The 15,466-nt window shown below is 36.0% G+C and overlaps 1 protein-coding gene across 7 annotated transcripts in view; it reads right to left on the reverse strand.

Moving 5' to 3' along the window:
* Positions 1-15,466, reverse strand: part of ABCD3 (ATP binding cassette subfamily D member 3) — a 45,766-nt gene that overhangs the window by 4,922 nt on the left and 25,378 nt on the right. For all 7 annotated transcript variants that reach the window (XM_027651771.1, XM_027651772.1, XM_027651770.1 and 4 more), the window contains 20 exons: positions 12,591-12,627; positions 10,486-10,587; positions 9,441-9,529; positions 8,578-8,647; positions 7,650-7,747; positions 6,935-7,058; positions 6,398-6,454; positions 5,071-5,213; positions 4,679-4,748; positions 4,171-4,240; positions 3,962-4,059; positions 3,792-3,883; positions 3,207-3,295; positions 3,058-3,130; positions 1,964-2,027; positions 1,531-1,608; positions 1,372-1,437; positions 1,184-1,273; positions 847-966; positions 311-415 (listed from right to left, as the gene is read on the reverse strand). In XM_027651771.1, coding sequence (XP_027507572.1) covers positions 311-415; positions 847-966; positions 1,184-1,273; positions 1,372-1,437; positions 1,531-1,608; positions 1,964-2,027; positions 3,058-3,130; positions 3,207-3,295; positions 3,792-3,883; positions 3,962-4,059; positions 4,171-4,240; positions 4,679-4,748; positions 5,071-5,213; positions 6,398-6,454; positions 6,935-7,058; positions 7,650-7,747; positions 8,578-8,647; positions 9,441-9,529; positions 10,486-10,587; positions 12,591-12,627 — 1,735 coding nt within the window. The remainder of the gene's footprint in view (positions 1-310; positions 416-846; positions 967-1,183; positions 1,274-1,371; positions 1,438-1,530; positions 1,609-1,963; positions 2,028-3,057; positions 3,131-3,206; positions 3,296-3,791; positions 3,884-3,961; positions 4,060-4,170; positions 4,241-4,678; positions 4,749-5,070; positions 5,214-6,397; positions 6,455-6,934; positions 7,059-7,649; positions 7,748-8,577; positions 8,648-9,440; positions 9,530-10,485; positions 10,588-12,590; positions 12,628-15,466) is intronic.

The following is a 15,466-nucleotide window of genomic DNA, read 5'->3' on the forward strand; positions in this document are numbered from 1 at the left end:
CACTGCTGTTGCCCTGGCCAACAGAAAGCTTATGAACAACAAAAAAGTCTAAAATCTTAGATTATTTGATCTTGACATTCTAAGACTATCTGGAAAAGTAAGGTTACACAGTACATGTAAATTATCCTAAGACTACAAAACAATTACTGAATTCTAGTGTGCATAAAGTCCACAGGACTCAGCTTTTTTTTTTAGGTTGTTTTTTTTTTAAATTTTTAGTCTGCACTAGGCATAAGGAAGAGTGAACCTGGTATCATTTTAAGTTCCCTCTTAACACAAAGAGATGTAATTCTAGAAACAAAGAGCTTACCTTTCGGCAGTGGCTGTATATGTAGCCTTCTACATCAACACTAACAGCACTGGTGCATTCATCCAGAATTGCAAACTGGGGCTTATGATAGAATAACCTTGCCATCTGGAATGTAAACCAAAAAAAAGCTTCTGTGGATACAGAACAACAACCAATAGTGCAGTGTTGGAAGTTAAACTAAAAATTAGTGTCCAAAAATGTACTATGGCAAGGAAATTAAGTTGCTACCCACTGAAATCTGAAAATCCAAGAGTTGTATACCTTTACTTTTTAATTGAAGATAATTGTTTTAGAACTTCTGTTTATACAATGAAAGCATAAGGCATGGTAAAAGGGTGGTATAAGGTCAACATTTCCTTTTAAATTTTGAGTGCAATAAACACTATTTTCAGTTGTTTTCTCAGTATTCAGGTATTTCACATTTTGGTGGTTTCTTCTAAGTAAAATCTTAAAATTTAGTAAACTAGTTTACAATTCAGATTATATTTTTTATTTATGTTCTGCATTTGTTAAACATTTATGCTTCTGAGACATACTGCCATTCTCTGTTTTTCTCCCCCGCTGAGTACATCCATCCAATCCTGAACACTATCCCAGCCTCCTTCACGTTCCAAGATTTGACCCAGCTGGACATTATCCAAGTACTCCTTCAGCACCTTTTATGGAAACAGGAATCACAAATAAAGCTTACATGAACTTAAGAAAGAAATGGTTGAAAAAGGTTATAAAGGATTACACCACCACGTTATCAACCTCGGTAAATACTGAAATCCAATTAAATGCAGTGTTTTTAATAGCAGTTTCAGTATTTCTAAATCTGAAGCATTACTCATCCTAAGCAAGACAAAGAGTTAATGAACTAATTATCATTACCTGGTCAGAAATCCCTTTTCTTCTCTGATCTTCCAAAGTATCTGGATATATAACTTGATCTCTGAGGGTTCCAAGAGTCATATATGGTCTCTGAGATACAGTTAGAACCAAAGAGATATGTCAAATATTTCTAAACATAGTGAAAGTAGAAAGAGAACACTATTGTCAAGTAAAGTACTTGGCCTCACCTGGGGAACATAGAACAACTTTCCTCTTACAGGTTTTGTTAAACGCCCACCAAACAAAGGCCACAACTGCAAAAGGCAAAAGGTTAAAACGTGACAAAGAAAGTCCAATTACAACAGTGCTTTGCATTCTCCCCCACCTGTTTTAAAAAGTTCCCTTACCTCACCAAGAACACGAAACAGTGAGCTCTTCCCACACCCATTTGGCCCACAAATCAGAACATTTGCACCAGATCGAACCTAAAAATGCAAATCCAACACATTAAAAATGCTGTGAGGATGTACTGTTGAAAGCTTCTATAAGCAGTAAGACAATCTGGTATCATCATAGGCTTGTACACATGTACTTTCTGACATTACAATGAGCTATTTCCAGAAATAATTAATTTTTGCCCTAACCAGTTTAGCATCAACTGCTGGAAGATAACATACTTGTAACAATAAAAACTTCTTTTGGGAAAGTAGCTCGTTGCCTTTTTGTTAAAAATGAACATGATGTTTGCACTTTTTTTATAAATCAGATGACCTTTGAAGTTGTCACCTTCACTTGAAAATTTTATATTAATATCATTTGCTATGATATTAAAAACATTACCTCAAAGTTAAGGTCTTCAATCAAAACATCTCCATTAGGTGTCACCAATGGAACATGATCAAACCTGTATGTATCGCAACATTGGGGGGAAAAAAAAAAAACCAGAACAGTTGCCTAAAAGAAGTTAATACTGCATGCTTACTTCAGAGATTTATGGAACAGGGTAAGATTTCAGCAGTACTTCAGTCACTCTCCCACTTCCCAGCTATTAACAGCTGAGGAAGTTCTTGAACCAAAATGGTACCTTAGCATTTAAACATCTACAGGTTTGTTTTTATCCCCTTCATGTATTTGTTTTCCAAATCTTCTAAGCCTTTGGTCTCCAAAACATCTTGTGGATATAAACGTACATGTAAGGATGCACGTCATTTTAAACCTACTAGTGAAGTGTATTTCAGTACTTCTAGGATACACAATTAATGACTTCTCTACTCACCTCCCCCTGCCTTATTTTTTAAATGAAAATAATAAAAATAGCTATATCATCTCCTTTCTTTTTTACCCCTTCCCCCCCTCCTTCCCTCCTACTTCCCTATCTGCTTTTCACACTGCCCAGATTGGGGTTACTTAATCTCTTAACTGGCTGTATTTTATGTCTTTAAGTAGTAATACTATGTCAATGCCATGTTCCTCAGACTACAAAGAATGAAGGAACTGATCCCTACACAAGTACATCAATGAGGTCTCTGAGCATGCAGAATTACAAGCAAATATCTTGAAAATTAATACAGATTTGCTCTTGATTTTTACAGCTGAACTACATAATGGAATAAAATCCGTAACTAACATATTTCTAAGAGTAAACAAAATGGTCTGGGAAGTCACATTCCAAAGGACAGCAGGAAATGTTACCAAAAAGCCTAAGTCCAGAGAGCAGTTTATGTCTTCTGCTAACATGAGTGGATAAGGATTGACTTAGAGAATAGAAATGCTGAGTAGGCATGAGGTGGAATTACTTGTAAATACACTAAAGCACAACAGGAATTGCGAATTGTAATAATGTGTATTAAAATCTCTATTAAGAGTCAGAGGGGAAGACATAAAAGCCAGTCTACATGAAAAACACTGAACTCGTGAAAACTTTGTAAACATACTTGATAAGGTTATCAGTGTTGATAATTTCTCCAGATCCCGGTATCAAGGACAAAGCTTGCTTTTTATCTGCATCTTGAATTAAGAAAAAAGTATTAGAGATCGGAACACTACACAGACATGCACATATTGCATATTATGTCACATCTACCTTTTTCTTGTGATATCATAGTACGCTGATATTTGCCACTATTCAAGTCCTTCAGAACCTGCATTAATTCTGTAATTCGAGCTGTAAATCTATATAAAAAAAAAAGAAATCCAAAGAAGCTCTAATGAGCACTGTAGCATTGTTAAACTGTCAAATGACGAAGTTATTCAACCCAGCATAGAAACAGAATGTTTACATTTTAGAGTTGCACCAGGTTGTCCAATATTCACAATATTTACAAGATCCTTTCAGTGTAACTGCCAAATTTTTCTGCTTAAGGTATTTTTTAAAAAGTTTGGTAAATAATCAATACATAATTGATTTAGGAGCATCTGACAACACCTTTTTAATTAAACATTCAAACCGTATGCTGCAACTATTCAGATGTGAAATAGTGGACAAAACTAGCACATCTTCAGATATGTTTTCAGTATAAAATGTTTTTAATTTCTATATTTTTAGGGTGCTGCAAGGAAAAAAGCACATAAGTTTATTTTAATTCTACAGGTACTTTCTCAAAATGAGATGACAAACAGCAACAAAAGCCTAAGAAAGATTCTTTTACAGAACTACTGTTAAGCTTACCCAGCCAATCTTGTCATTTCACGGCCTGCTAGGACTATTCTGCCCAAAGCTTGAGACATTCTCAGTAACATTCTTCCGCTTTGGTAGTAATCCTAGAACAGAAGAAAGTTTTTTTATGTGGACTAACAAAACTTAAAATCAGGAGATTGTTTTAATTCTAGTCTATTTACCTCCAGAAGTTCTGCATGAGTACTATTCTGATGACGAGGATCAGACAGGTTCAAAAATGGACGACTAACAACCAGGTAACCAACCACAGTGGCAAGGTCTGCAGTTTAAGAATAAATATTAAGCTACACAATAAGAAAAAAAGCAATTCTCATGTAAAAAGTTTGTTTCGTTATTTACAGAAATCCATTAGCACTGGACAAACACTTACATTTGGCAATGATTGTATCAATGAAACCCATAGAGAACCGGAACAGGATAAAATTATGCAAGTGTTCCACCTAGTAAGGTACAGAAGAAAAAGTTCAAACTACATCAGTACTTGTTTTACTATCATCTATTATTTTACAGACATTTGATTTCAAACAGTTATTTTTCATTACATCAGATACCTCAACACACCTCTAATTGAGACAAGCACTGCACAAGAGTCCCTGCTGGTAAAGACTTGCACTTGACATCAAAACAACCTACACAAGAAACTAAACAGCAAGAACAGTAATTGTGGTGGGTGAAAAGGAGGTAAGTGGCAAGAGAAAGACCATTCTACCAAGATCTTGTGTTCTCCTTATAGCTTTCTAGTTTATTTTTTAATCTAATGACTGCAGCAGTAAAAACACCAAGCCACTATAATTCCATTTCTATGAATACATCTCAAGAAACCACGATAGAACTAAAGCATTTTAAGCAAAACTTCAACTAAGAGATAAAAACTTTACCAGTTTACGGAAGGTTCTGTGAATAGTCTGTTTTTCTCTCAAGTTTCCATTATAAAAGGCAATTTCTTCACTAAAAACAAATGAAAACAATGTTACTTCCTTTTGTCAGACAGTCTTTGAAAAAAGCCATAAAACACAGGAATAGAGCACTTTCAATTACCTTATGAAATAAGGGTTTGTGCTTTTTCATAACAGTAGAACATAAGCTTATTACACCCCAGCTACAGTTAGTATAATGCACATACAAATTACTTTATAATAATCTGTAAAAAGATGCAAACAGTTGGTTCAGAACTGATAGCATCAGGCTTCCCCAAATATATTTTAATGCACAGCTTCCATTTACCCCACAGTATTGTCACTTATATTTTGCCATCCAAGTAAACCTATACCTGTTTGTAATGAGACGTGAGTTGACATATCTGTACTCCCCTTCATATTTTTGCTCTATAATAGTCATCTTGCCAATTGGTCTCCTTAAACGCGTAAGGAAAAACCCTGAAATAATCAAGTAGGCCATCATGCTAGCTGGACCCTGTGAACATCAAAAGAGAATAAAAGTTTACCATCTAGATGGTCTCAAATGGCAACATACATACCCAGAAAGCACGAATGCCTTCTTACCTCCTATGTACCTATGTTACCAACTCAACTACATTTGCAATTCCCATCATATTCCCATCTTTCGTGTTGTGATATTGCTTAACAAATTTTACTAATTCTCTGTCCCTAGAATTCCTTCCTATCCCAGCCTTCTACTCAAGTTTCTATTATCATCCAGTGTGACCTCTGTGTTCTACTGTCCTAGTTTTTTCATTAATAATTTCCCGGTCCTCTCTCATTTCGTCTCCTTTCTACCTACTTCTTTGTCTCTACGTTTACTACACTGTCATAGCAGCCAATATTTCAATCCCATTCTCTTCTTTGATCTGCATATCTCCAACACATATCCTGGCTCTCTCCAGCAGTCCTGGTAGGAACCGCTTATTCTTCTGGATCCTTAACTTCCATAGAGCAGGGCTCCCAAACAGAATGCTTAAGTATCACTGTAGTGTGGCACGGCATAAACTGCCTGTAATAACTACTCCAGATAGCAATGCAAAGACATCTGAGACTGGAAAAGTTACGTAGGTTCAGTTAAGCCTTACTGTAAGACTGTCTCAACAAAATCTGCATGATGTGTCCCAGAGCTGCTACTTCTCAGCTCCTAAACATTTTTGATAATATATCATTTCACTAAGCTGAAGAATTATTTCTGAAATGATTCAGCTTACTGGTGGGAGGGGGGCGAGAATATAATGGTTATACAGCTCAATGCAAGAAATAGTTCCCCTTCATAGAGGTCACACAGGAAGAGAAAACTTATTTTTGCCTGTAAATGGAATTCATGCAAGACATATGCAGTCAGAAGAGTACTGTACTAAATGGGATTCTCAAATAACTGCTAGAAGAAAATAAAGAACTTTCTTGTTTCTTCAAATTGTTGATCAAATGCCTACAAATTCTGGGTTTTATTTTCCTTGCCTCAAAACAGAGCTCACTAAAGCATACAAAACATTAAGTGTAAACACATATTTTCAGTATATCCCTTCAAATAATGGATGAATCTATAATTACCACCTAGAGTTTTCCTCAGATTCCAAACAGGTCTATGCAGGTCTATACAAGGCTATAAGCAAAGAAGGGGAAATGTAATTCTAAAAAACCCACTCAATTTACCTGTGCTCCTATTGCACTTGTTAGCTTGAAGATATACAAAACTATATCCAAGAAGGGCTGTAAGAGAGCAGAGTTAAAAAAGCCTTAGAACACAAAACTAATACAAAATGGTACAGAAACCACACACCACTCCAAGAACAGTTAGAGCTCTGCATTAAAAGCACAATACTGGTTAACCTATTACACGAATTAAAAGCTAAAACAAGAGCAATCTCAGTCACATGACTTTTCCTGAAAACATTCACTCAAGAATTGAACACAGAAGCATTATGATCTTCAGATAAATACACACCACATTAAAAATGTACTTCACTATTTTAGGTCTGTAATAACACCCTGCTCACTAATCGAAGTGGACTAGACCCCATGATTACTCAACTGAAGTAATTATGAGAAATACTGAAAGAAAGGATAATCCCATATTTTTTCATACCATATTCCAAGCAACCCACATAAAACACACAAAATTGTTTTGAGCTGACACCACATCCTAAACGACTACAGCTATTACTCAGAGTTCTCTCTTGGAAGACTTACCTTGCTAAGGTTTGAGTACAGGTCCACTACACTGTTACAGAATTTTTCCACATCCTGTGTAAGGAGTTGATCTGGATTAGCTATTCTGTTGTCCAGATTTCCCATTTTGTAGTATGTATAAGCTCTGAAACAAAACAATAGGTAAGCAGCAGAAAAGAAATCATTACCTGGGATCTGAAATAATTGGAACCCCCTTGCTTCATACAACTTAGATGGAAAGAAGGCCAAACATTAATCAAATCCACATTAGATCCTGCAGAGTTGTTTAGGCTCCAGGACGTCTTAGTAAAAGCTCAGGCCCATATTGCTATTGAACTTAGCTAGAAAACGCTCAGAAATTCTGCTTCAGCACATCTGACAACCAAAATTCAGTGCAGGAGGACAGAAGGAGCTACTCCAGCTCATGCAACCAATTCAGTCTGTACTAAATGAAAGGAACTGAAGTACTTTGGAAGCTGACCCAATCAATCCTAGAAGCAGTATGGTGCTTTTCCCCCCGTCCCCAACAGAGTCAAATTTGCTCTCTTTATATCTGCGCCGTATACAACCCAGAGAGGTTACTTATCCTCAACTGCAAGTTAACTGAAACCAAAAGCTCTTTCTGAGCAATGTACCTTACCTATTAGGCACCTTGCAACCTTTTTACAATATAATTAGAATTATTTGAATCAATTTTTAAAAACTTTATACTACAGGTTAACAAGGTGTTACTTACTTGAGATATTCCTCATAGAGGTATCTGGTAAGTCTTACTCGGAAACAAAGTTTCAATTCATTTAGACCATACTTCAGGAAGTTATTCACTAAAGAGATCTAAAATAAGAGACAGTATTTCAATATTTAGCTAACACAATTCAATACACTTATATCAGTTTGCAGCATAAGTTGTGTAAACACTTTAGAACAGGTGAATTCTTCTCTTAAAGTCAGTAATACCATTAATACACCAAAGACTAACCATATAGCATCTGTGGGATGCTACTACTTAGGTTTCTGTCTCCAGTTCCCAGTGGCTCTCACTATTTAAAAAGATAAAATTATGTTCATAAAGCATATTTTCAGTTCTTCTGATAAGATCTAGAAAAGAGCCACCATTTGAAAACCATTCCCTTAAATTTATCAATTCCTTTTTAAATCTATTGCAAACCAGGTACATTATCTATTAGACAGTAACAATTATTTCTGTCTGGTGCAGGTCAGAGATGTCAACAAGCTGAAGTGAAGTTAAAGGGTGGGGAAAAAACATAAATCCGTGAAAAATATAGGAATTACAAAAACTTGAGGTCTAAAAAGAAATCTTCATCTTCAATCATGCCTAAGGAATCCCAAATCTACAATACTGAAACATGATCCAATCCATAAGATGTTATGCATGGCACATTAAGCTACAGTCAAAATTGCCATCAGTAAAACCAACCCGAAAACCTAAACATATCTGTTAGAAAAATGGTTGTGACCAATAAGAAAATATGCTGATAAAGTCTCCCACTGGAGCCAGAAAATTAAATGTGTCTTAATACAGACATGCATGTAAAACAACTCATTTCCATGAGTTTTAAGACATTCCTGTGAGATCTTTTCCTCAGACTCTTAATTTACATATAAAATGTGTTCTGCTAAAAGGTCAGAAGTAGAGCACTTACAGCGGGCATTGCGGCAATGAAGTTGAACAAGTATTTCTTGAAATCTTTCCTGCTGCGGCCAATGATAGCACTGTAAATGACCACCAGCTAAGAGTTAGTTACAAGAGAAACAACAGTCTTAAGTGGATAAATTCTCAGAGGACTACACAGAGAAAGAAAATAATCGCGGAAAACTGTAGTATCAGCTGCAGGATCCAGTCTGACACACTTGTGTAAGTTACGTGGCAAGTGACAGACTCAGCAGTTCCCTCCCTTATGCTCCTGCTGTAACTGCCCACACTAAGGGCTCAGAAATTCATGGTCAGAGAATACCAGTTCTTTCCCTTCTCTGCTTCCATAGATTCTCACACAAGAAACAAAGCAGTCCTTCCAGTCTACAAAGCACTAAATGTCTCTCCCGAAACACAGGATCATTTTGAATTCACACTTCAAGACACATTCTGACTTGCTTCAATTAGTAACAAGAATAATCAGAGGTCTAAAAAACACTTTCTAACACAGAAAGACTGAAAGCATTGTTTTTATCAATCTAAAGAGCAAACAGCTCAGCAGGAAGAAATAACAGTACTAATATCCCCACAACATGTCTAAGTCTACGACATAAAACCATTATGCCACCATTCTGAAGTGCTTTCTTAGACGTTCATATCAACAAAATGTAGAGTCTTCAGTGTACTAAATGTGACCAAAAGAATATTTAATAAACCATTTAAAAAGAATAATATAATAATTTTATTTTTTTAATTGTATAATTTTCTGTTTTAAACAAGCAATTTGTAAAATGTCTCAATACATATTCTGGCAGACCACCTTCCCTGTTAAACACAAGAAAAAACGTTTAAAATTAACAAGTGTATCAGTACCTTTCAATGACTGTTCCATTCTGAATCATCCAAATATCACAATAAGTGCGGACTACCAGCATCACAGCAATAAGCAGCAAATAACCTGTCTAGTACAACCACAGAAGTGTAACAGTTAAACAACAGATAAAATTCACCATTTTTTCCAGTAAGTAATCCTGTAATACCTACCAGAAACATATCACCCTGCTGCCCCCACCTAACGTAACATTTGCTTACTTTGCAGGAAACACACTAGCATACAATGTTTTTAATAAAGTACTGAATACTTTTTTATGGAGAAATTTTGCCTTTTAAAAAGCTGTATTTGGTTGATACCTATACTGGACACACCCTTTAAGATGAAGGATTGCATTCATTAAGATGAAGTTACTGCTATTCTGACACCTTTCTGCCCTAAGGTTGCAAAAGACCTCTGAACATTACCTACTCCGACTCCCCACTCAAAACAGGGCCACTAGTAACCAGTCACCAGTCAGACCTTGTACCATTGATCAGAAAACCTTTCAGCCCAACAGTCCAGCCAGTTTTCCATCCACTTCATTGTCTGCTCATCCAGTCAATTCAGGGTACTAAGGGAGACCTTAGAGTCAAGGTCTCACCAAAATCAAAGTAAATACTCAACATTTTCTGTTCTTCCCTTATCCACACAGCTATTTGTCTTATGACTGAGAGCAATCAGGCGAGTAAGGCATGATCTGCCATTGGTAAATCCAGGCTGGCTGTTTGCAACCACTTTTTTGTCCTTTGTGTGGCCAGAGTTAGCTTCCAGGAGAATTTTCTCATAGCCTTACCAGGAATACAGCAAGGTTGACCAGCCTGTAGCTTCCAGTATGTTTGTTTTCCAATATGGGAGCCATATTTGTTTTTTCGGGGGGGATTATCAGTAACCTCTTCTGAAGGCCATGAGCTTCTGGAGTTGACAAAGGCCAGCTCTGTGAGCACACTCACAGGCATTCCCATCCATGCTTCTGCCTCCCGTGTACTTTCTTTTTGTAAATGAGCTGTTGAGGGTCCCTATTCATGCACTGCAGGCAATGCTTACCTCTTTGCAAAGCGTTCTAGGGACCATTATTTTCAGGATTCGACATATTCTTGCAATAAACACTCTGTCCACCATTGCTCGCTCCTTCTTTCCCTCCTTCTGCTGCACATAGAACAAGGAAAGTAAGAAAAGTAAGATTTTTTTGGTAATAAGTATTATTTAACTGTTGATGTGATATTTTCCCTATCCAAGTTATTTACTGCTACCTTCCTTCTGGAGCATTTGCAACATTTCCTTCCAACTTGCTCCGACAAATTAAATATAGTGTAAGAACTGGGAGCTATCAAAACAAATTGCAAAAGGAAGTAGTTGCCATGATACAAAATACTTTTTATTTCAAATCGATGTTAAGGGTGACATACAAACAATGCAGACCACAGTGTTAAAACATCCAACTACAAGTTTAATGCAATGTACCACCTCTTAACATTGCTTGTCTCTAAAAGACACTATCAGCCAGTATTTTTAAAGATGTCTTCCAACACCCAAACAGCTAAGTCTACCAAACTTAAAAACCCTCCTGTACTCAAGCACCTTTTATTTGGGTCAGTTGCACTTGTTCACTCCATATAACCCTATCTCCTGTCCTAATTAACCTGCATTCTTTTTAAAAGCTAATGGTGCGAGTATTTTTTCTTTTTTTCATTTGTTTTCTTTCTTTTCCTTCACACAAGGATGTGACAGAAGAATTTGGTCCTGAAAAACTGATCGAAAGGGCACACTTTCAAAAAAAGTCCTGTCTAATCAACCTAATCCTGCTATCTCTGCTACCCAAGGCTCATGTGAAGCATGCTATCAATGCCTATATCAATACCATAAGACAGACAGGAAACTTGAAAGAAAAAAACTCACTCTGAATGCTGTGTGAATAAGCCTACACCTGTTTGTCACAGGATGAAGTCAACTATAGTCCCACCCTTATCAAAAAAGTATATGAACACCAACTACAAATAAAAATTCCAGTCAGATAGGATGCTATGTGGTAGATGATTAAAACATTTTAGTTAAAAGTTATTTACATGAAAATGCAAGCAATCCAAACAACTAAAGACTGCTGTCCATGTCTAATGAAGGATGATCCTACACATGTTACTGCTTTTCCGTAATTGAAACGACAAACACAATGTCTGATGTGCTACATTTCAAGAGAGTACCTGACTAAACATATTTGATGCATAACTTGAACCTATTCTTCCTCTGTACTCAGCTCTTCCTCATTTCTATTTCTGTGTTGCACTCATATTCATTCCACTATCTCCTTTCCCAGAAGTTTGGTTTTTTCCCTTGGACTGTTAATTCCTCATTCAGTATAATTGTATCCAAGATGGGTAGGAATAAGAGAAAGTTAGCTAAGATTTTTACAAATAGGTACAGCTACACAAAAGACAAGTTTATGGTAGATAACACAGTCAAGGTGTGGCTAGAAGCTAACATGATGCTTGCATACACCTTCAGATTTATCCAGTGCCAGCCTTTTCTTAAGTTTTCAGCAAAAGATTGAAGTATCTGAAAGCTATTCATACCATCATAAGACCCAATACTTCTAATCATGGACTTTGCCTTTTGGTCTGCCATATTTCATTTGAATATAAAACAGTAAACTTGGCTTAAAGGGATATATGATAAATGAATTAACAAACATAGAAAAGATTGGGGATATGTCAAACCTCCTACCACAAGTTTGAAGTAGTTTTTAGAAACTACTTGTCAATAGTAGTCAGACTCTACATCTTGTTCCATGCTTTTTCTTTTAAATAAAATAAAAATAAAAGTTATACCAAATGTACACATAGCTGTTTGTTGCTATACATACAGATAAACTTAAACACTAGTCCTTACATTCATAAGGTACCATGAGATAAAAAAGCACATGGTACACATACATCAAGTGCATGTCATTATGGAGCCAAACTTCAGCCTCTTGTGATTAACCTGATTCTTCCATTTGTTTCACCAGTGCAAGTCTGAAAGTATCATTCAAGCAGTATTTGCACCATAGCCATCATTCAGTCCAAAATTAAACTACAAGGATAGGACTTAAAAGTTTTTAAAAATCAGATTTATTTAAAATGAATAAAGAATATATGACATGAAAAAAGAATTACCTCATTGTTCTGCAGTGCTTGTTTTCCACTTCTTTTACTGTAAAGGGAAGAAAAAAAGTATTTTACTTGTTACTAACACACTTTTGTTTGTCTTCATCTCTACACAGAAAAGAAAGCTCGGGATTATATCCCTATTTCTTTCAAAGCAATACAGTGTCTGCAGCAGGGCTACCTTTTATGTCAAACCTATGTGCTGTTTCTTTACAATTTCAATGAAACCTTACCCCTTTCAGAAACCAGTCTTATGTAGGGAAACTAAGCCTCAATCTTTCATCTCAGAGTTCTGCTTTACCTTGGCTCTGTATCATGAACTCCAAGTGTTTTTATGTTTCTCACATATACTTTACAAGCATGGCTACATGATTCCACTGACCACAAATGAAAACTACAGGAATGCAGATTCAGCAATCCAAGCAACTCAACTTTGATGTTGCCACATCATCTGTGTAAGCCAAACAGATTTGTTTGCATTGTACTTGACTTTCAAATAATGCATTTTACTATATATTGAGATTATTTGTTCGTAAACATACGCTGCAGGGGAAAAAAGTCAGACCTGTGAAACCAAGTTCCTGCAAAGGTGTGCATTGGAAGGGAAGCTAGTTTTTATTCTGTCCATTTTCCTTCCCCTGCATTTTACAGGACAGTTAGCAGAAAAATATTTTTCAACTAGTGCTAAACAAACATTCAAAAGCACAATGTTATTCTTTTTCTTCTACTTTTAAGACAGACAAGCTGACATATAAGACAATTATAGTTGGTCCTTCTCCCTTTTGGAACACTCAAGCATCAGTCAAGCACATGAAGCTGTTGGGAGAGTATGTGTTTATGTAGTTTAAAAGTGACAGCTAACCATACAAATTGTAACTTACCATTTCTCAGTCACGATACTCAAACACTGAGAGCAGGCTGCCTCAAAACTACAATATTCATACACTTTCAGGCAGCACCTCAAATCACAAGGAAGCAGAAACTATGAAAGGCACTGCTCCCACCTGCCTACAACATCAAAACAACTGCAGACTGCCACACAACCAGCTATCCCACAACTTCATCAACAGCATCACTTCAGACTTGTGTTTTAAAGCTCTGCAAAGAAAATATCTAGAATGAAACCATGCCTATTCTAATTTATTAGGAAGATCTATGAATGTCTGGCCAATGAATAGAAATAATTACTATGAAAGGAAAAGTCAAGGTAGTAGAGGAATATGAGAAAAAAAGGGAAGGAGGAAGACCATGAAAGCAAGTAGGGAGAGATGCTAGTTTAGCAAGAACTTAATTAAAGGTAAAAGAGAGACAGAAGCCTGAGAGAAGATAAAAATCCTGTAAGACTACTTGTGCAAAAGACAAAATAAAGAACACGAAGAACAGCAGAGGGCAGTTTGGGGGAGAAATAACTTAATAAAAGTTCAGAAGAGATATAACATTTAATCAGTCTGTGACGGAAGTACGTCTGCGGAAATGGTAACTGTGCAAAGTTTAAGAAACAATCCAGTAAGAGACTGCATCCCGGTGACAGAAGACCAATGTACTGCTGTAAAAAGAAACTTCTCAACACATCTTGTAATTTTTCAAAGCAGAAAAGATTGACCTATATTTTTAAAAGTGTCCTTGAATATGGATCATTCCAATCATATCTGGTTTGGCACTAGGAGAAAAGCAGTATTCTTAAGCATGAATAAGTAGTTATCAAATTATGTGGTTATTTCACTAGACGATTCATGACTTGCCATAATGTAAAATGAAAGCATGATGCTCTTCCAGATATGCTACAACTCCTATAAGCTTTGTTGCTTCAAGCCTTGCCAGTGTTTGAAATCACAACACTCGTAATACACAACTATTTCAGCTTAAAAAGGATCAGAAGGGAATATATTAATATATTAATCTATTAAGAACATAAGGCCCGGAATTATTCTGGCAGTTAGTTGAATATCTTTGATCTATTTATTGATATATTTTTCCTACAATAGCTCTTGAGAGAAATTGAGCAGCTGAAACTACTGAGTTGGAACTGATTATTCACTAAAGAGAAAGAAGGACTGTTCAAAAATCATAATCTCACTGTTCATTGTGAACTCACATTTAATTAGAATTTATATTTTAAAAGTTTAAGATAAAAATTAAGTGTTTGTAAATTTAAAATCTAATGAAAAAAGAGCTTTAACAGAGTTTTGTTCTCTTTTTCTACAAAAAATTTGTGAAAGCTCAAAATGAGACTGATACTTCAAAAGCAAAGGAAACAATCTTATTTATGAAGTCTAGAACCAAAAAAAAAAAAAAGTGCCTTTATAGCTAAGTAGCTCTAATGTGGCTCTTGATATAAAAAAAATAATAATCCGTTGTTATTTTAACAGGTAAAAACATTTTACTTGCAACAAAAGACTGTGCTATAGTTCCGTCTGGAAAAAAACTTCCACCAGCTGATTAGTACAGAACCCTTCCTTCTCCAGAGTCTCATTTTTTCAGTCTGATACCTACTGGCACTACTCCAGACTCCATTACGCTACTGTAGAACTTTTTCGTGAGAATTGTAGTTGCATTTTCATTGAATTTAAAGACTAAATAACACCCTCAATTACTCAGCAAGAATACAGTAAGACTATCTGGTTACAGCAGAGAGCTCTAACATTTGGAATAGATTCAAGCTCTCTATTATTCTCATTTACTTAATGCTGGAGCATCACAAGTCTTATTGGTGGAGGAAGGCAAGTGTTACTTGCTGGCCAAATTCTCTGCTGCAAATAACTCCTCTGGTATAAGGGCCATTGTTCCTTTATGCCCTCACAGAGAAGAAGGGGTGGTGATGAAGAGGTTCTTAAAAGGAGTTACCCAGACAATACATAGAAAAAAAAGAAGAAAAAGCACAGTAC

The sequence above is a fragment of the Corapipo altera genome, unplaced genomic scaffold (genome assembly GCF_003945725.1).
Source record: "Corapipo altera isolate COAL_440 unplaced genomic scaffold, ASM394572v1 57, whole genome shotgun sequence".
NCBI lineage: Eukaryota > Metazoa > Chordata > Aves > Passeriformes > Pipridae > Corapipo > Corapipo altera.